This window comes from Podarcis erhardii, assembly GCF_964252035.2.
Source record: "Podarcis erhardii genome assembly, chromosome: 3".
NCBI lineage: Eukaryota > Metazoa > Chordata > Lepidosauria > Squamata > Lacertidae > Podarcis > Podarcis erhardii.
The window spans coordinates 105693931-105714954 of NC_138507.1; the positions used below are offsets into that span (position 1 = coordinate 105693931).

Here is a 21024-nt window from a genome sequence, read left to right on the forward strand (position 1 = left end):
ACAACATGCTGTCTGTCAATGGCCAGCAGCGCCCTGTGATTATGTCCGTGGCCATGTTGGGTGCTGCAGGCCAGCAAAACAAACAAAGCAGCAACAGGATGATCGGTGCATTTCTTCCTCCACACACACATTAAAAAAAAAAGTCCCTCAGCCAGCTGCTGCCATAAAACTGGCAGGCAGGAAAGCAATAGGTGAGCTCTGTGATTTCCCCCACCCCACCCAAATGCACACATTATTTTTAAACTAGCTGTTTGCCTACTGCTCCACATGGCTGGCCAGCAACAAAATAAAACAAAATAAGAGTGGTTGGAGGTAGCGAGAGATTTTACTTTCTTGGGCTCCATGATCACTGCAGATGGTGACAGCAGCCACAAAATTAAAAGACTCCTGCTTCTTGGGAGAAAAGCAATGACAAACCTAGACAGCATCTTAAAAAGCAGAGACATCACCTTGCCAACAAAGCGCTGGACCATAAAGAAGGCTGATCGCCGAAGAATTAATGCTTTTGAATTATGGTTCTGGAGGAGACTCTTGAGAGTCCCATGGACTGCAAGAAGATCCAACCTCTCCATTCTGAAGGAAATCAGCCCTGACTGCTCACTGGAAGGACAGATCCTAAAGCTGAGGCTCCAATACTTTGGCCATCTCATGAGAAGAGAAGACTCCCTGGAAAAGACCCTGATGTTGGGAAAGATGGAGGGCACAAGGAGAAGGGGACGACAGAGGACGAGATGGTTGGATAGTGTTCTCGAAGCTACCAGCATGAGTTTGACCAAACTGCAGGAGGCAGTGGAAGACAGGAGTGCCTGGCGTGCTCTGGTCCATGGGGTCACGAAGAGTCGGACACGACTAAACAACTAAACAACAACAAGGGTGGATGCTGAACTTTCTCCTGTACTACTCCACACAATGCACACTTTCCAAAAATTACTCCATAGCTAGAGCAGCTGCCTATTGTTGCTCCATGAGACCAGTGGGAAGTAAAGCAAAGAGGACGCAAATGGGCCGGGTGCTTCTCTCTCAATAAGCCCTTCCACGGGCAGCAAAGGAAAAAGAAGACAAATGAGCACAACCATACTTAGTTTCCCCCTTTTCAAAAAGTCCAAGGGCTGATGGGAGTTGTAGTTCATCTAGAGAGCACCGGACTGGCAAAGGGTGAGCTAGTGTCCATGGAAAGATTTTTCTCTGTAGAGTGTTACTTTATTTTGTTCTCGCCCCTTTCTAAGATCACTTCTCCTTCAGTCTCTTTTTGTACCTCGCCTAGCAACTACCCAAGCCTCCTTAGGAAGGTCAGCTTTTGCAAACATCAATTTACAGCAGTCTAATTGCTTTGTGCTTGTGCAACCATTTAACCAGCAGACTAGAGAGTGCCTCCAATGATGAAGCTGCCACTATATATGAAAGCACTTTCCCAAACTCCCCACAGCTGAATCATCCCTTTTCCCCACTGAATTAAATGTTAGTACTCCACTCTTCCAGCCAACAGGGCTCATGTTTAGCGCGTGGAAGACTTTAAATTGGGTACTGTAGCCTAGTACATCTGTAAGGATTTCTAAAACTAGGAAATATAAAACGCAATTCTGTGTCTGCATACAGAAGTAAGCCTCACTGAGTTACTCCCAGGTAACCGCATACAGAATTGCAGCTTATGGAACAGTCTCTCCTTCCTCAACTTCGGGAAGAACTAGAGATTCTAGTTTTTATCACTTTTTATTAAATTATTATTAATTATTTTGTGGGAATATTAATAATAATTGAGGCTCCAATACTCCACCTCATGAGAAGAGAAGACTCCCTGGAAAAGACCCTGATGTTGGGAAAGATTGAGGGCACTAGGAGAAGGGGACGACAGCGGACAAGATGGTTGGACAGTGTTCTCGAAGCTACAAACATGAGTCTGACCAAACTGCGGGAGGCAGTGGAAGACAGGAGTGCCTGGCGTGCTCTGGTCTATGGGGTCACGAAGAGTCGGACACAACTAAACAACAACAACAACAACATTCTGTTGGGAGCTGCCCAGAGTGGCTGGGGAAACCCAGTCAAATGGGCAGGGTATAAATAATAAATTATAATTATCTTATTATTATTATTGTCCAACTTCAGCACCACTAATCTCGGCATTCTCCGCACTCCGAAAGACAGTGTTTTCCTGAACCTTCATTAAGCACCAAACTACTTGCACTTTAATCCTCTTAATTACATGCCATTGTACCTGGTATGTGCTCAAGACAATTTAGCCATGGATAATCTTAGTATATAGCCCTATCATTGCTTCTTAATATACGAAGATTAAGACCCGGACAAATTAATTGCTCTCAAATAAGACAGGATAGTTTCTTCAGGGGAAAAGATTCTTAGGCAATGACCAGTCATCTAGTTGGAGAAAGGAGAGGGACTACTCATTTCTGAAGGAGGGAACACAAGCAAGTTACTCTAGGGGTCTAAGGAAAATGGGCTCCATGTCATAGTCAAGGGCTATGGAGGGATTGTACTCAAGCCAAGGGAAGATCAGCTTGGCCCCATCTATTTGTTAGAAAACGAACAACTGCAAAGAGCTTGCCGGTAATGACAGGGTGGAAGGCAGGGAGGCCAACAGCAGGTGGAGCCAGAGACACTGATGGGTACAAAACCAGAATCCATTGGCTTTGCCTATCTTCCTCCTTGCTAAAATCAACAAAAGCAAAATTGACACTAAGGGTGAAGCTGGTTGCCTGTGCTACCCCTGGACTGCTTAGAACAGTGATGGCCAACCTTGGCCCTCCAACTGTTTTGGGACTACCACTCCCATCATTCCGAGCTAACAGGACCAGTGGTCAGGGATGATGGGAAGTGTAGTCCCAAAACAAGCTGGAGGGTCAAGTTTGGCCATCACTGGCTTAGAAGAAAGAAGTCAGCCAAGTTGGGACTGACTGAAGGCAGACTGAAATTGGCACGCCAGCCTCCACTGGGGCTTGCTTTCCCTTCCTTGCAAGAAAGGGCATCTAGCTCCCACTGCCAGTTGTCCCTGGGACTACAGAACCAGGGGTAAAGGACACTCTGGTCCCATCCAGCAGCCAAGGAACAAGCAAAAACACCAGGAAGGGGAAGATCAGCTGGGCCTGAACCAAATACAAATACCCATACATAGCTTACGACTTCATTCTGGCCTTGAAGAACTAATCTCTACCTTTTTCTTACACTCCTCTTTTCTTGTGCATCTTGTTTTTTTCCAGTAGTGAGTCTGGTGAGGGCCTGTTTCTTATGCCTTTGTGAGCTGCTTTGGAAACAATTATCTGAAGAGCAAGAATGGGAAGAATGCAAGGAATAACCTAACAAACCCTTCCCAATGGGATATTCAGTGTGATGAGCCCTGGTTAATTTTGCTTTTACTGTAAATCAGAAGTTACTTATAGACATACTTTTAACTACTAGTAGACGGCAGTTAGAAGCACATAGAGGAGTATTCCTTGTTTGAGGTTGAGGTTTAAAAGTTTGTCCTGTGTCAGGCAAGGTTGAAGGCTGCTGTCCAATTGATTAAAACCTGCCTATATTGAACATGTCTTGATTCGTTGTCCAAACCATTTATCGTTACTGTCCAAGAAAAGTTAGCTCGAGAATGTTTTCGAATAGATCACATGAAAGTAGAAATCGGTATAATCCAAACTGACAGCGGATCTATGATTAAGTCATAGCCAGTGTCATTTCACTGTGCTCCAAGTGCTTCATGTTCTTTTCTTTTTTTTTACACAGGAAAGGTGTTCTGAATACACAAATTCTACAACCTACCGTTTTAATCTGAGATAAAAGAATAGAACTATCCTAAATAGGATAGTTTGGTATGTGTGCTGGAACAACTGCATCAAGGTATGTATTTCAATCACTATAACAATAATATTTTTAGATGTGTACAAGGTGTCTAAGAAATGTCTAGCAACTTCTGCTACATTAATCCTTTGTCTGAGAAACACGAACTCTTCATAATGTATTGCTAACATGTGCTTATGAAGCTTACTCCAAGATAGATCATTGACCCAGCTAGACAACTACCATCCATGCTAAGGCTGCCATCCTAGGCAATTCCTAAGTCTAACTTCAGGCTAAACAGTTACAGATAGGTAGCCGTGTTGGTCTGCCATGGTCAAAACAAAATAAAAAAATTCCTTCCAGTAGCACCTTAAAGACCAACTGAGTTAGTTCTAGGTATGAGCTTTCGTGTGCATGCACACTTCTTCAGATACACTGAAACAGAAGTCACCGGACCTTTCTATATAGTGAGAAGGTGGGGAGGGGTATTACTCAGAAGGGTGGTGGGAATGGGTGATTGGCAGATAGCTGCGATGAGCCTGTTGACGACTCTTAACGACTGCAATAGGTCTAACAGGAAAAAGCAAGGGGTGAGAAGGTGAAAAATGGCTTTGTCATGTATAATGAGATAAGAATCCAATGTCTTTGTTCAAACCAGGTCTCTCCATAGTTTTAAGTTTGGTGATAAGTTGCAATTCAGCAGCTTCTCTTTCCAGTCTATTTCTGAAATTCCTTTGTAATAGAACAGCTACTTTGAGATCTTGTATAGAATGTCCTGGGAGATTGAAGTGTTCTCCTACTGGTTTTTCTGTCTTGTGGTTCCTGATGTCGGATTTATGTCCGTTTATTCTTTGGCGTAAGGTCTGGCCTGTTTGTCCAATATAGAGAGCTGAAGGACACTGTTGGCATTTTATGGCATACACAATGTTAGACGATGAGCAATTAAATAGTCCCGAGATGGTATGTGTGATGTTGTTGGGGCCAGTAATGGTGTTGTCCGGGTGTATGTGGCAGCAAAGTTGGCATCTGGGTTTATTGCAGGCTCTGGTGCCAGTGTCCGTGTTAGGTCTGGTTGTAGTATTATTGTGGGTTAGGAGTTGTTTAAGACTGGGTGGCTGTCTGTAGGCAATGAAAGGTCTTCCTCCCAGAGCTTGAGAAAGAGAACTGTCATTGTCCAGGAGAGGTTGTAGATCTCTGATGATGCGTTGTACTGTTTTAACTTGGGGGCTGTATGTGATGGCTAGAGGTGTTCTGTTATTTTCTTTTTTGGGTCTGGAATTTCAGAAATAGACTGGAAAGAGAAGCTGCTGAATTGCAACTTATCACCAAACTTAAAACTATGGAGAGACCTGGTTTGAACAAAGACATTGGATTCTTATCTCATTATACATGACAAAGCCATTTTTCACCTTCTCACCCCTTGCTTTTTCCTGTTAGACCTATTGCAGTCGTTAAGAGTCGTCAACAGGCTCATCGCAGCTATCTGCCAATCACCCATTCCCACCACCCTTCTGAGTAATACCCCTCCCCACCTTCTCACTATATAGAAAGGTCCGGTGACTTCTGTTTCAGTGTATCTGAAGAAGTGTGCATGCACACGAAAGCTCATACCTAGAACTAACTCAGTTGGTCTTTAAGGTGCTACTGGAAGGAATTTTTTTATTTTGATTCAGGCTAAACACACATAGCATTATGCTGCTCTCCTACTGATCCTCTCTCCAAAAACTACAAACCAAGGAATACAGGCAACCACCTTGCTACCTTTCCTATTGCTAAGTGAAATGTTTTCCCTGTGTGCTTTTGCAATACCAGGTTTCTGGGTTTTTTTAAATTAAACACACATGTAGAAAAAGACATGATACCGAAATAATAAATGCTCTTTAAAAAGGAGGGGAAAATACATACGCAAAGGCTTAACAAGACCTGATGTCCATGTTATAACATCTGCCAGTAACAAAGGCAAAAAGAGGCCAACAAACTGCAAAGTATCCAGATGTTAATATACCACCCCATAAGTGAACAAAAGTGTTAAGGGGTTTTTTTTGTATTAGAGCAAAATGTCATGTCTTTTGAAGCCATTCACCAACTGCTAAATGGCTTCAGATGAACATCATTTAGGGACAATTCATATTCTGCAATACTAGTTTGTTTAAAATTGGGCTCCTTCACCTATATTTGTACTCCCTGAAGCAATCTTTTAAAAATATTGTTGAGTTACCAAAGCACAAACAGGACATTGATTTTGCTGTCAAATAGTACATTTATCAGTTCATCAGTAAATATAACCAACAAACACTATCCTTTCAGAAAATAAATTCAGCCTGCCAAACGTTCTCCCCGTCTTTCCTAGCCAAGTATCATCTTCAGATTAGAAGTTTATAACAAGAGAGGCAGTGCTTTTTTTTCTAGGGGGACGTAGGGGAACACATACCCCTAAACATTTTGTGACTTTTGTTCATTTACTGTATTTATTTTTCCTGATTTGAAGTATAAAATAGTGATTTTCTTGAGTCAAAATAAGAGTACGCTTAAACATTTTTTTTTAAGAAAAAAAGCACTGAATAGAGGCACCAACACAAAACACTTAATCTTTAGGAGAAGCATGAGCCAGGTTATCAACTGGCCACAGTGTGAGACTCTTAATCATGTGGCCCTTTGACACAACTGATCGTGATTCATGTTCAATATATCTATCTGCAGAAACTCTAAATACACTAAAACGCTGTGGTAGATGGATGTTCCCAGTGCAGATCCAGTGCACCTAATAATTTAGAGAAAAGACTCATTCAAGTAAAGCAATACCAACTACCGGTATTTCACTCAGACATACAACACATGTACTGTAACTAGGTACATCTAACTCTGCCTAGAATTGCAGCAGTAACTCAGGTTACATTTTGCTTCCCCCATAGAATTCGGGGAGCTGTAGTTTGTTGAGGGTGCTGGGAATTGCAGCTCTGCGAGGGGTAAACAAGTTTCCAGGATTGTTTGGGGAAAGCCATATGCTATAAATGTGCTTGAATGTATGTTGCGGGTGTGACCTCAGTCCTTTGCAAAAGAAATGCTTGAAGTCGCATCAAATAATCCATTAAATTCCCTGTTGCAGGAGGCCACAGCCCACAGCCGAACGGTGAGATAGCATCATGATTATAAATAGCAGGTCAGTGCCACATACACAGCAGACCTTGAAACTAAGAACAAGCATGCCAGCTCCTCCCAGTTTCCCAGAGCTGGTTTCAGAGTTCAAAACAGCATCAGACATCTGAATGATTAACAAGAGGATGACAGGAACCCAGCAGCCTATTTAGGTGGGAGTTGAGGGAAAAGCACAAGGCAGCAGAGAGCCCAGACAGTCCTAAATTCTTTGTAAAAACAGGACAGGAATTGGAAAGTGGTAGGACCATTACAGAATGTTGCATCAGAGGGCTTTTAACCACATCCCAGCTAAGCAAAACATGCCACATGTATTAAACAGTTCTCTGGCATTAAAAAAGTAGAAGAAAGGAAAATGGGTAAGGAAGACTCTTGTGAAAATGAAACACCCTTGCTCCACAGTTCCTAAAGAAAGGCAGAACTCAACTCGGTAGCGGCTGCTCCCAAATCAAGAATCTGAAACCCATCATCAGCTAAGGCAGCTGCCACTCTTAATTGCATAATCCTAAACATGTTTATGGGAAGCAAGACCCTCTGACTTCAGTGTGACGTACGACTGCAGCCAAGTAAGTCAGATTTTACGCAAATAAATCCACGCTGATAGGGGCAGCTTTGAATCAGAGGAGGAGATAACACCACAACAGAGAATAAACAGCCACAATATAAGAAATAAGCCTTGTAAGGCATCACTGTGGCTCCCACTCCCAAAGCAAACCTGGTATCTGCCCCAGCAGCTGCATTGAACCAATTTTCCTGGTCAGGTCAGGAAGCAACTTGTGATCAGTGAAGACTAAGCCCAAATAGGAGACTGAGATAGAAAGAAAAGCGTTTTCCTCTGGCAGCCTACACAACTGCTGTCAGTAAAGGAGTGGCAGGAATCCTGGGCATCTGCCCTTCTATCTTCTATTAGCCTGGAGCAGAGTCTTTTGCTTTGCCAGCGCAGCAGAGAGCCACAGCCCTACCGAAGCCGAAAACAAACAAACGCAACAACCCTTTGCAAGTGAGTCAGGCATGAGCCATTGGCAATGAGGGGAAGAGAGAACCCGGCAGACACATCTGAGGTACCGCCAGCTTGGAAATCGGGGCTGAAACAGTGACAGGGCTCGATCCCAGCAACCGTATTTCACGGGCAGCACTCAACCTTGGAACACAGGGGACAGACAGCAGTGTTCCTGAGCATGTGCAGAGTTTGAACGCCATGCCCCTAAGGCTGGTGGGTGGTGGGTAGGGGAGAAGGTGAAAGTGGGGGCTCCCAGATCAGAGGCAGTCTTGCCTCTTGGCATTTCCCCCCCCCCCTTGCAAGCAGTCGCTGGCCCACCCGCCAGCAGGCAGACCACCCCTCTGAGGCCTACCCCCCCCCCCTTTGCGGCAGGACCACCCTGCTGCAACGAAAACACTCTGCCAGAGATTGGAGGGGGGGCATATCCATTATGAAAACCAATCGCCGTATTCCGAAAAGGCAGAAAGAAAGGCAACCAAAGCTCCTACCTGCTGCTTTTTCAGGAACAGCCTCGTAGGATGGATGGCTAGCCACGCATGCGCAAATGGCTCGCGCTATCACTTCCTCGCCGCCGGTGTTCCCCCCCCCTCCCCCTCCAACGAGGCGGCGCCGGCGGCCGTTCCCGACTGGAAGGGAAAACAAACCTCCTTCTAAGCTCCTCCCAATCCTGCCGCGGCCCCTTTAAATCCAACATGGTGCAGGACGCGCATAGGGAGATCCTCCCTATCTCTTAAGGGCGCGGAGAGGGGGCGGAGAGTTTTCGGTCAGGTGACCGCGAAACTTAACCCGTCAAGCCTCGCCAGTTGAGTTTCCTTCGCAGAAACGAGGGAAAGGAGGAGTCATGTCCCGTGTCCACCATTCAGACGTTCGCTTCCTTGCTTTGCCCCTTATTTCCAAGGCCTTTCCAAATCCCTTCACTTTTTAATTTTTTTATTAAGTTTTTTATTTATGCTTTTCAAATTTATACATTTCATTAGTTTTACAATCAATATTTCAAAAATTGACTTCCTTCCCCCTCTTTTCTGCAGTTCCTAAAATTTATTTTTAATAACTTCTGCATATCCAAGTTCATTTAACTTGCTCATTTATTTATCTACTGTAAATATATACTATTATAAAACTGCAGGTTATTACATTAGTCCTGCCAGTGTTTTTATCTGTTTACAATTTATCTGTAAATATTCAATAAACCATTTCCATTCTTTTATAAAAAGTTTGTTATCTTGATTTCTTATTCTTCCGGTTAAGTTTTGCCATTTCTGCAAATTCCATAAGTTTTTGTATCCATTCTTCCATTCCTGGGACTTTTGCTTCTTTCCACTTTGGGGCAAGTAACATTATTGCTGCTGTAGTAGCATACATAAATAAATTTCTTTACAATTTGGGTAGTTCTGTCCCCATAATTACCATAATTTCTTTTGAAAATTGATGTTATTTATTTATTTATTTATAATATGACTTATAATGATTTATTTTCAAGAAAGCAAAGCAAGGATGAAAGGAAAATGAAATAAACCACCACGGCAAGAGGAGCTGGTGAATAAGCAACAAGCGTTCTCACATAGTTTTCCAAATATATCTCCCCTGAATGAAAACGGCACTCTACCCCTTCACTAGATTGATAATCATATAGTTTTATTATTTTAATAATATTTTTTAATAGTGACAATAACTTACTACTCTTGCACATATATACTGCCTTTCCTCTAAGGAACTCAAGGCGGTGTGTGTGGTTCTTTCCCTCTTAGCTTACCCTCATAACAGCCAGGTGAGGTAGGCCAGGCAGAGAGAGAAAGAGAGAGATAATGGATATACAGTACTGTAATGGAGATACAAAAATCTGGATCACTATAAGAGATGCAGAAGGAAAAGACTAACAATAAGACCCACAAAGGAGAGGAGGAAAGTCCAGGAGATTCTTTGGAATCTTGTTTTTATATAGTATGTTGTTGTGTGAATGTAAATTTTAATAAGGAAAATCAAATAAATTTAGAAAAGAGAGTGTGCTTCATGGCTGTGGGGTGGCAATGGGGTTTGAGGCTAGGCCTCCATAGCCCTAACCTGGCATGCTAACAACTGCACCACACAGTCTCTCCGGGATCAGCCCTCAATACCTTGCCAATCACCATGAAAAGCTGCTTCTTGGGCTTGTCAGTTTCATCCCAAGCCTCCTAATCTTTTCGAGGTAGCAGCATTCATCAGGTGAATGCTTTCCTTGCACGGAGCTGGGGAAAAGTTTCGCCTGCCGAGTTTCTGCCTCCCCGTCCAGCAGCTTTAAAAGCGCAGGAGCTCAGCTGCGCGTGCAACTTTGGCAATTCAAGTCTCCTACATGAAAAATGAAACAAGAGACATTATTCAGAGCCTAGCAAAAGCAATGACAAACCTAGACAGCATCTTAAAAAGCAGAGACATCACCTTGCCAACAAAGGTCCGTATAATTAAAGCCATGGTTTTCCCAGTAGTGATGTATGGAAGTGAGAGCTGGACCATAAAGAAGGCTGATTGCCAAAGAATTGATGCTTTTGAATTATGATGCTGGAGGAGACTCTTGAGAGTCCCATGGACTGCAAGAAGATCAAACCTCTCTATTCTTAAGGAAATCAGCTCTGACTGCTCACTGGAAGGACATATCCTAAAGCTGAGGCTCCAATACTTTGGCCACCTCATGAGAAGAGAAGACTCCCTGGGAAAGACCCTGATGTTGGGAAAGATGGAGGGCACAAGGAGAAGGGGATGACAGAGGACGAGATGGTTGGACAGTGTTCTCAAAGCTACCAGCATGAGTTTGACCAAACTGTAGGAGGCAGCGGAAGACAGAAGTGCCTGGCGTGCTCTGGTCCAGGGGGTCACGAAGAGTCGGACACGACTAAACGACTAAACAACAACAGCTTTTCATTGGGTTTCTTGAGCAGTTGAGGTGTTACCTTTATGTACTATTATTATTATTATTATTATTATTATTATTATTATTATTATTATTTGCAAAATAATGTGTGAAACAAGGATTTCTGAGTCCTGCCCGCAGCAGTATTAAGCAGTACTAAAGTGGCCCTCCAGATGTTGTTGGACCACAACTCCCAACCTCCTTCACGGGGAACCTGCAGCCCAACCAGCCCCTGGGGGACCCCGTTCTTCCCCATCCCTTTTATGGATTCTCGGCCCCTCTTACGTCAAAGCAAAACTGGAGCTCCGCCCAGGACTGGCGCGCGCATGCTCCGTGGGCTCCGGAAGGCAGAATGGAGGCACAGGACTAGTGGCGTGGGACCTAATTCCGGGTGAGTGGAGGCGGCCTCAATGTCTCCTCATTCCCGGTGTCGCATTGAGCATGGCCATAATGCCTGCCTGAAAAACATTTCCGTTCCGGGGTGGGATATAGTTTCCTGGAAAGCCTTGTTAGTTAGACCCCTGCAGCTGCCGGAGACGTTTCTCTGCAAAAGCCCTCCTCCTCCAGCTGCAATATACTTTGCAGGGATTTCTTGGAAGTAAGGGCTGCTGAAACCAGACTCCGATCCGGGGTTCGGATCGGAGTCCAGTGGTGCAACCCCTATACGTACCTACTCGGAGGTAAGACCCGTTAAACTCAGCGGGACTTACGACCAGGCAAGTGGGCGGAGAGGACTGCCGCCTAGGTGCGTTTCTTGCAATTAAGGCTGCTGTCCTGTGCCCTTGAACATCGTGAAATTTACATCTGTGTAAGCTGGGTGTCATGTTGCACAAGAGACTGCTGTTGTTCCAAATGCCCTGCCCTGCCACAATCCTTCATTCTAACCCCTTGGGTGGGGGTGGGGTATTACTGGTGGTATTCACATAAATTTTACTCAAGAGTACTCCCCTTTAAACTAATGGACCTAACTTAGGCATGTTCATTAACTTCAGGGGGAGGGATGGCTCAGTCAGTAGAGCATGAGACTCTTTAATATCTATACTCTGAGAAAAAACTTGGCTGAATTGCTACCCGACGCATCTCAGAAAAGCTCTGTGAGTGTTTTTCCTTTAATTATCAGGCACAACAATTAGAGGGGAATAATAAAGCGGGTGACGCTGTGGTCTAAACCGCTGAGCCTAGGGCTTGCCGATCGGAAGGTCGGCGGTTCGAATCCCTGCGGTTCAAATCCCCACGACTGGGTAAGCTTCCGTTGCTTGGTCCCAGCTCCTGCCAACCTAGCAGTTCAAAAGCACTTCAAAGTGCAAGTAGATAAATAGGTACCACTCCGGCGGGAAGGTAAACGGTGTTTCCGTGCGCTGCTCTGGTTTCGCCAGAAGCGGCTTAGTCATGTTGGTCACATGACCCGGAAAAACTGTCTGTGGACAAACGTCGGCTCCCTCAGCCAGTAAAGCGAGATGAGCACCGCAACCCCAGAGTCGTCCGCGACTGGACTTAACTGTCAGGGGTCCTTTACCTTTACCTTTAATAAAGACTTGTGCTGGTCCCCTCTCCCCCAGATGAGGAAATCACTGCTCCTGAGCTGTCCTAGAATCTGTTTGCTAACAGTGTTACTTAGAAGTAACCATTGAGTTCAGTGAGGGTTACTCTAGTTGGTGCAGGATTGCAGCCTAAGAATGGGAATGCAAGCACTATGGCACTCTTCCCATCGCCACCCATAAATTTTCTTGTGATTCAAAGCAATTTCACACACTCTGCATGTGGATTTCATCCTGTTTTATACATTAAAATGCTTTCCTTAGAGAGACACCTCACAAGTTTTCTTACAACTCTAGGGATAATGCTTTGGAATAAGATGGTTCAAGATTCTACCTAGTTCCAGTTATCTATGTTTTGGTGGCATAATGTGTAGAGCAAGCATAGGGAACCTGTGGCCTCTAGACATTGGACTACAACTCCCATCATCCCTGCTGGCCGGGGAGATAGAATTGGGAGTTCAACACCATCTGAATGGCCACAGGTTCCCCATCCTTGAAGTAGTGTCAATTAGTACCTGGGAAAGCTGGGTTTGGATCCTGAATCACTAGGTGACCTTGGGCCAATCACCACCTCTCCCCCTAACATCTCTTACAGGCTTGTGAGAATCAAATGGAACAAACCCCACTGTAAGCTTCTTGGGGAATGGCTTAGATTTTATTTTTTTTACGGAACAAATAAAATGATAAATGATTGTTTTCACCTTTCCCCCTAGGAGTAGTGGAACTTACCCAGCAAAGCTTCCTGTCTGTTTTGTGTTAATGATTTTTATTGCTTACATCACTTCACATATATCAGTCAACTAATAATACTTCTGTTCTTTCCCATCTCTGCAGCAGGAACAGGTGTTATTGATAATGGCTGTATCTAGCTTGATCCGGAGCTTTGGGTCCCTGCTGTTGTCCTCAAGTCCTCGTCTCTCCCAGGTACAGCAGCCACGTTGATCAGTTTCTTATCTTTTTCCACTGTGGGTATATTATTGCATGCACTGTGTATATAGAATGTTCTCTCTCTCTGGATAGAATTTTGCTGTGGACCTTGCAGCGCAATTAAACTTGCTTATTTTCCTGACACCAAGGCCTTAAATTAAGCTTGGAATTACGAGGGCTCAGCCTAGAAACCAATTCCGTTTTTGTTGTTGCTGTTTGTTTTAGGATTTGACCAAATGATGCAAGCAGATATAATAAGGAAAAATTCTTATGAGCATTTGTTTTCTGCTCTCCTGAGTAATAACAACCAACACCCCTCTCCCCCAAAAATTCTGAAAGTAGGGAGAACAGTGTTTTGGCTTGGAGGTTGCGACATCTAATACAGGATTCAGTCCCAACCCCTTCCACCACAAAGCACCACAAACTTTTCAAGTGTTTTTGACCCTGTGTTTTGCAACAACTGCTGCATTTTTAACACGTTGCAGTGGGATAATTTTTTCAGATCTTTGCTGATAAGATTGTCACTGCATTTTAAGGCCACATTTCCAAAGCACAATAGACAGCAAAGGATTGCGAGATTATGGCCTAGATTGGGGTTGCCAACCTTTTTAAGACCCTGGGCACATTCAGACCGAAAATAGACACAGAACACGCCCTTAAAAGCACATAGAGCTGAAAGAGGAAGGGCGGAAGGGCCACTCTTCCAACTTCCTCCTTCAGCTCTATCTCCTTTACAAAGGAGAAAAAGATAGTCTTTCTCACCACCTCAGGACTGAGGGAGCAGTGATTGTGGAGGACAAAGATATTTTGTGGACACTAAGGGAAGACCATGCTAGAGACTTCTGGCGTAGATCTAATTCAAACACACCCTGAACATAGGAATTAGGGTAGAAAATTCAGTTCATGATGCTTGATTTCCGCCTTTCCTAGATACCTGTGCCTCCCAAGCCCACCTGCCTTGCTGGCCTTGTCCATGCATACCGTGAAATCAGCACCTCTGCTGTTCTATCTACCTCCGATCCACTGTGGAAATGCAGGATCAAGTATACCACAAAGCCCATCAGCATGAAAAAGACAGGAGGGCGAGACCACACAGGTATGTCTGCAGCTCCTCACAGCTGGACTGCGCTCAAGTGAGCGAAGGCAACCTCCTCTGTCAGGAGAGACCAAGTAGGGGGAAAAGCCAAGTCTTCTGACGCTGTTCTCCTATGGCAAGGGAATTTCTTTTTAAAAAACAACAACACAGTTTTTGTTTTAAATCTTTGGACTACATTAAGGCAGGTGTGGGCAACCTTTCTTCTGTTGAGGGCCATATTCTCTCAAGGACAACTTGTTAGGGGCCGAATACTGGCAGCAATATGGGAATGTGCTAACTAGGCTTTGGGAAGGAGGTAGGAGGGCTCTAGGACCCTGCCAGAGCCCTTACGCCTCTTCCCAAAACCAGGCACATAATTGGGAAGGCAGTGGAAGTCCAACAATGGCTCTGAGAATGAGATGCTGGATTAGATGGGCTCTTGGCCTGATCCAGCAGGTTCTTTTTATGTTCTTGGAACTGCTTTTTAACTGAAGGTACTGAGGATCAAGGCTTGGAACTTCTAGACACAAAGCTTGTGCACTGCCACTGAACTGTGACCCACCTCAAAGAAAATGGTGGATGCCAAGCTCCAGTTAGGAGGAGATATGTTCTTCCGATCATTATGCTTAGCATTTGTATCGTGCGTTTCGAGTGTACAAAGGACTTCACATAAAGTAATTCTTACAACAACCCAATAGGCCAGCGTAGCATTATCCAGGGTAGTTATCTCCATGTTACACAGGGGGGATTGGAACCGGAACAAAGAGGACGATAGTTTTCTTAATGCCACTGATTGAACTCATGGGTGAGGTGAGAATTTCCAGATCATAGCTGCACCAGGGCTCTCTAATATTTTTATTTTGGGGATTCATTGACTCAAATAAGAAATGCTCGGGTCAACTATCAAAATATTAATGAAGCAACTTTACAATAAGGACTCTTAGCTAAACATATTGTATTGTTCCCAAGTCAATATGAATAACAATCTGGGCATCTTTTGGTTTCTGTTTCTAATTCTCAAGTTAATTCCTGCTTCCCCCCCACCCCACCAAGTGTATACTAACCACCATGAGGACTAGATGCTTGCTTTTTGAAACCTGGAAGCTTTTAGTCTTGTTTCAGGTTTTACCTTTGGCCAGACCTAATTTCTGACTGCTTTCATAGAGATAGGGTGGTTGCTGGGAAGCGTGGTCCAGTATTTTTATCTATCCATTTGACTACAATGTGTGATGCTGAATGAGCTCCATGCCCGTCACAAGGTCGTATCCGGGTGCATAGAATTGGAGGTGGGCATAAGCAGCGCTACCGCATGATTGATTTCCGAAGGCTGAACTATGAAGCTGGACAAGAGCCTGGTTTCTTTGAGGAGAAAGTGGTTCAGGTGCGGTACGACCCATGCAGGTGAGTAGCAGACACATGGTCTGGAGACTGTGGTGGTTTTTTTCCTTTTTGATACTTGGGAATGAGACTGACAGCTTAGGCTGACCATGCCCTCTTGGTATCTCTTTGTTATTGCCCACGGCAGATCTGCAGACATAGCTCTCGTGGCTGGAGGGAAGAGGAGACGGTGGATCATTGCGACAGAAAACATGCAGGCTGGTGACATCCTCAAAACTTCAGGACAAATTGGCAGGATGGCAGGTAAATCTGGAGGACGGTGTCCCGTTCTGGGTGCCACAGTTTGCGAAGGACGTTGACCAGCTGGGGAATGCAGGTGGCAAGGACTCTGAAAAAACCAAGGCCCACGAATAGTTCTTAAGAGCTGAGTAGGTTTAGTCTGGAGAAGAGAAGCTTTCAGAGGAGAGAGGGTAGCTCTCTTCAAGTATTTGAAGTGCTGTCTTTCAGAAGATGGGAGCAGGCTCAGTCTCTGTTGTTCCAGAGCGTAGGGCTGGAACTACAGTGGTGCCCTGCAAGACGAACGCCTCGCAAGACGGAAAACCCGCTAGACGAAAGGGTTTTCTGTTTTGGAGGCGCTTCGCAAAACGAATTTCCCTATGGGCTTGCTTCGCAAGACGAAATGTCTTGCGAGTTCTTGCAGGTTTTTTTTCCCCTTTCCCCCCCCTTTTCCTAAGCCCTAAGCCGCTTATCAGCTGATCCACTGATAAGCCGCTTATCAGCTGATCCACTGATAAGCCGCTTATCAGCTGATCCGCTAAAAGCCGCTAAACCGCTAATAGCGCTAATCCGCTAAGCTGTCAATGGGCTTGCTTCGCAAGACGAAAAAACTGCTATACGAAGAGCCTCACGGAACGGATTAATTTCGTCTTGCGAGGCACCACTGTAATGTGTGGAAATTGCAGGGAAGCAGATTTCCTAACAGTAAGAACAGTTTTGACAGTGGAACAGGCAGTGGCTCCGCCTGCGCCATACATTTAATGCAGTATCATGACGCTTTAAAGGGTTACGGCTTCCCCCAAAGAATCCTGGGATCTGTAGTTTGTTGAGGGTGCCTAAAGTTATTAGGACATCCACTTTTTCCTCCCCGCACAATATCAATAACTGCATTGATTTTTAACTCTATTTTTATTGCTGCTTTTATTTCTTAAACTGTAGTTGAATTTGATGTAATGCACTAAAATGCAGTAAGAGGTGAAAGCAACAATAATGATACAGTTAAAACACATACAGCATCTACGCATAGCACATCACAATTGCTACAATGGACGTCAAAAGCATTTAAGTGGTCCACCAAGACCACCAGCAATTTTCAAGTGATCCATTGGGGGGGGGAATATTGAGGAACCACTGTTTAAATGTACAGGGAAGCATTAGCATCCGAAGCTCTGTTCTCACTCCCACCCTTTCATTGGATGGCCCTGTACCCATAACAGGGCCTTTTCAGTGGTGGCACCAACATTGTGCGTGACATTCCTTGTGCTTGTCCACCTGCCGAAGGAGGACAGACTGAGGCTGCACCCTTGGGCCTTAGTTCTACTTGGAGTTTTTGTGCCTTGGCTGTTTTCAGTGTGAATATGGTGGTGGAATTTATTTATTTATTGTCTTCCAGTGTCGGCTAACGAAGGAGATGCCTATCCAGTTGGGGCTCTGCCAGTAGGGACCCTGATCAACAATTTAGAGAGCCATCCCGGGAAAGGAGCGCAGTATATTCGAGCAGCAGGTCAGCACCAGATCAAGGCCAGAAACAACTTTGAGGGAGGTAGCAAACCTGGGCAGGTGGTCAGAATCAAAACAGTTGCCTCCTTTTCCTCCCTTCCTTTTCAACTAAAGGAGAAGGTTACATCTGTTGGAACAAATGGAGTCTGTGTCCCAAAAGAATCTTATTCTGCCTCCTTCCACACACACTCCCCCTTTTTTATAGGAGCTGCCCCTTTTTATTCTTATTTAAGGATTTATAAACTGCTTCACAACAGAATGTTTCTAATGCGGTGTACAACACCAAGTCCCCCCCCCCAAACATATAAAGTAAATCTTTTGGGGAAGTCTCCATTGATAGTCCCCCATTCATTCAGTGTTGTGGGCCCCAGCCTGTGGTACCACCTCCCGACTGAACCTTGCTGAACTTCAGGCACACAGCAGAAAATACTTTCTTATTCCAGTAGGCATTCTAAGCTTTATTACCAGGCATCCCCAAACTCTGCCCTCCTGCTGTTTTGGGACTACAATTCCCATCATCCCTGACCACTGGTCCTGTTAGCTAGGGATGATGGGAGTTGTAGTCCCAAGACCGCTGGAGGGCCGAGTTTGGGGATGCTTGCTTTATGATGAACTTCTTACTGTTTTATTCTCTGTATGTTGTTGTTGTTTGTATACTGCTTAGAAATGCTAATGATTATTATATAAATGCCTTGAATTTTTTTAAAAAAGGGGCCCACACTGCTTTGTGGGAGATCAGGATCTGGCCAGCAGTTTGTAAAGAAGCTTATGGGGAATTCGCTTCCTTGCTGCTTCCAGTAAATGTGAGCTGGGCTGAGTCAAAGCATACTGAAGCCCTGCTGATGCCTTGTTCTTGCTTCCAGGCACCTGTGGCGTGATACTAAGGAAGGTGAACGAGACAGTCATCATCCAGTTACCCTCCAAGAGGCAAATGCAGGTAAACAATTTGGGATGCAACAGAGATGCAACCATCTCTGAGGGTGGTTAATTATCCTGTCACTCCTAATGCAGAGAAGCAGCAGAAGTGGCTTTCCTCAGAGGACAGTGCTTTGGAGGAGGCAAGTCCAGAGCAGCAAATCATGCAGAGATGCAACAGGCAGCCTCAGCCTGTTGTAAGACAAAGTACAGTGGTACCTCGGGTTAAGTACTTAATTTGTTCCGGAGGTCCGTTCTTAACCTGAATCTGTTCCTAACCTGAAGCACTACTTTAGCTAATGGGGCCTCCTGCTGCTGCTGCGCCGCCGGAGCACGATTTCTGTTCCCATCCTAAAGCAAAGTTCTTAACCCGAGGTAATATTTCTGGGTTGGCGGAGTCTGTAACCTGAAGCGTATGTAACCCGAGGTATCACTGTATATGCCGCCACGTGGCAGATGGCATCTGCTCGCTGACCCATCCATATGGCAGCCTTCTTCAACCTAGTGCCCACCAGATGTTTTGGACTACAGTTCCTATCAGACCTAGCTGGCGTTGCCAGTGGTCAAGTGGGAGTTGTAATCCAAGAAAATACGGAAGCCACCAGGTTGTATTGGTTGTATTGTTTGGGCCTTCTGTGCTGAACCAAGTTGTCAATAATAATAGTAATAATATTTTTTTATTTATACCCCGCCCTTCCCGGTTCGGAAAACCGGGCTCAGGGGGGCTAACAACAAATTTAAAACACTTAATCGATGCAACAAAAAACAGCATAAAATACAATACAAAACATGAATAACAATAAATTCAGGATTCAAAAATCAATTTAGGGAGGAAATCCATCCAATAAACATTAGATGATCACCAGGGCTAGCTGGCTAAATTAGTCCTATTTGGGCCAGCGAGGAGACCAGGGGAGAATTAGCTGTGGGTTCCCAGAGTGGGTAATCTTCATAAAAAGGGGAGGGAGAGGGAAGGAATGGGAATAAAAGATCAAGCAGAAAGCCAGGCGGAATAGCTCTGTCTTACAGGCCCTGCGGAAGGAAGTTAAATCCAGAAAGATCCAGCAACATGTAAAAATCGAGGGTGTAATGATGTATGAAGCTTCTAACGTTATCATTGCTCAGTCTACACTTTCCCACATAGGTTTTGTACGAGTTAGGCAATGTGTCTACTGAGGTTCTTCACCCCTGGTTTGTATTCCTGCTCCATAACCTTTCTCACTCTTACAGGTGATGGAGACCTGCATGGCAACAGTGGGCCGCGTTTCCAACATTGACCACAACAAGCGGATCATCGGGAAGGCTGGTCGGAACCGGTGGTTAGGGAAGCGGCCCAAGAGTGGCCTGTGGCATCGCAAAGGGGGATGGGCGGGCCGCAAGATCAGGCCCCTCCCACCCATGAAGAGCTATGTCAACATCCCATCAGCGTCTGCACACGTTTGATGCCTGTGTCTGTGTTGTCAGTGATTCTGTAGGATTCTGTCAATAAAGGCTATCCTCTCTGACATGTAAACTCAGCTAAGGTTGCAGAGTACATCCCTTGTTGTTGTTTGTTAATTTATTTACCGCTTATATGCCAAAATGTTGTTTAGTCGTTTAGTTGTGTCTGACTCTTTGTGACCCCATGGACCAGAGCACGCCAGGCACTCCTGTCTTCCACTGCCTCCCGCAGTTTGGTTAAACTCATGCTGGTAGCTTCGAGAACACTGTCCAACCATCTCGTCCTCTGTCGTCCCCTTCTCCTTGTGCCCTCCATCTTTCCCAACATCAGGGTCTTTTCCAGGGAGTCTTCTCTTCTCATGAGGTGGCCAAAGTATTGGAGCCTCAGCTTCAGGATCTGTCCTTCCAGTGAGCACTCAGGGCTGATTTCCTTCAGAATGGAGAGGTCTGATCTTCTTGCAGTCCATGGGACTCTCAAGCGTCTCCTACAGCAGCATAATTCAAAAGCATCAATTCTTCAGCGATCAGCCTTCTTTATGGTCCAGCTCTCACTTCCATACATCACTACTGGGAAAACCATAGCTTTAACTATATGGGCCTTTGTTGGCAAGGTGATGTCTCTGCTTTATAGATTACAGCTATAAAATCAGTACAATTGCAGTGGGGCATTAAAACACCCTCAGTTAAAATATATAACAAAACAGGATTTAATAGCATAACCATTTTAAGAGTTAAAATAATAACATCGGAAATTGGTTCAGGGGAATGCTTGCCCAAACAAGTGTGTCTTCAGGAGCCCTCAGAATGCCAATACTGATGTGGGCATCTCATTTCAGCAGGGATGGCATGAAAAAGCCTGCCTCTCTGTTACCATAAACTGATAATCGTACAGTTCTGGCAAAATGGGGGATTGTTGAAAGAATACCGTAAATCCCACTGGAGATACTGGGGTTGACACACTAAACAACCTAGTCCTAGTCAGAATTGGGAGGATCTGAATCCATTTAAATTGGTGTGCTTAGGTTTAACTGACTCAGTACGGAATCCGATTGTTAGGGTAATGTGGGCAGATTGCGATGCAGTACGAAAAAAAATTGTGGTAGAGCGATGCCTTAATTAGGATTAACTAAAACGTCACCCCAAAATAGCAAGCGTGCTTTCACCTCCAGACCAGAACCCTTATGGCTAGAGGTTC

General features: G+C 44.8%; 2 protein-coding genes across 7 annotated transcripts in view; one reads left to right on the top strand and one right to left on the bottom strand.

Annotated features, from left to right (window-relative positions):
- The window catches only part of KLC4 (kinesin light chain 4), a 78647-nt gene extending 69964 nt beyond the window's left edge, over positions 1-8683 (bottom strand). For 5 of the 6 annotated variants that reach the window (XM_081854729.1, XM_081854728.1, XM_081854724.1 and 2 more), the window contains exon 1: positions 8425-8574. The gene's annotated coding sequence lies outside the window, so the exon portion shown is untranslated. The other variant, XM_081854727.1, reaches the window with a different exon arrangement.
- A 2413-nt stretch (positions 8684-11096) lies between these two features.
- Positions 11097-19906, top strand: MRPL2 (mitochondrial ribosomal protein L2). The gene is made up of 8 exons (XM_081855436.1): positions 11097-11211; positions 13193-13282; positions 14216-14381; positions 15620-15761; positions 15886-16001; positions 17368-17478; positions 18338-18411; positions 19620-19906. The coding sequence occupies exons 2-8, from the start codon at positions 13214-13216 to the stop codon at positions 19830-19832; spliced, it is 891 nt and encodes a 296-aa protein (XP_081711562.1). The 5' UTR covers positions 11097-11211; positions 13193-13213; the 3' UTR covers positions 19833-19906.
- The last annotated feature ends 1118 nt before the right edge of the window (positions 19907-21024 follow it).

Excerpts from the sequence above, each read along its gene's own strand:
- MRPL2 (XM_081855436.1), top strand. The coding sequence starts at position 13,214 with ATGGCTGTATCTAGCTTGATCCGGAGCTTTGGGTCCCTGCTGTTGTCC. Across the intron at positions 14,382-15,619 it reads AGGAGGGCGAGACCACACAG|GTCGTATCCGGGTGCATAGA; the intron begins GTATGTCTGCAG and ends GCCCGTCACAAG. Across the intron at positions 17,479-18,337 it reads GCAGTATATTCGAGCAGCAG|GCACCTGTGGCGTGATACTA; the intron begins GTCAGCACCAGA and ends TCTTGCTTCCAG.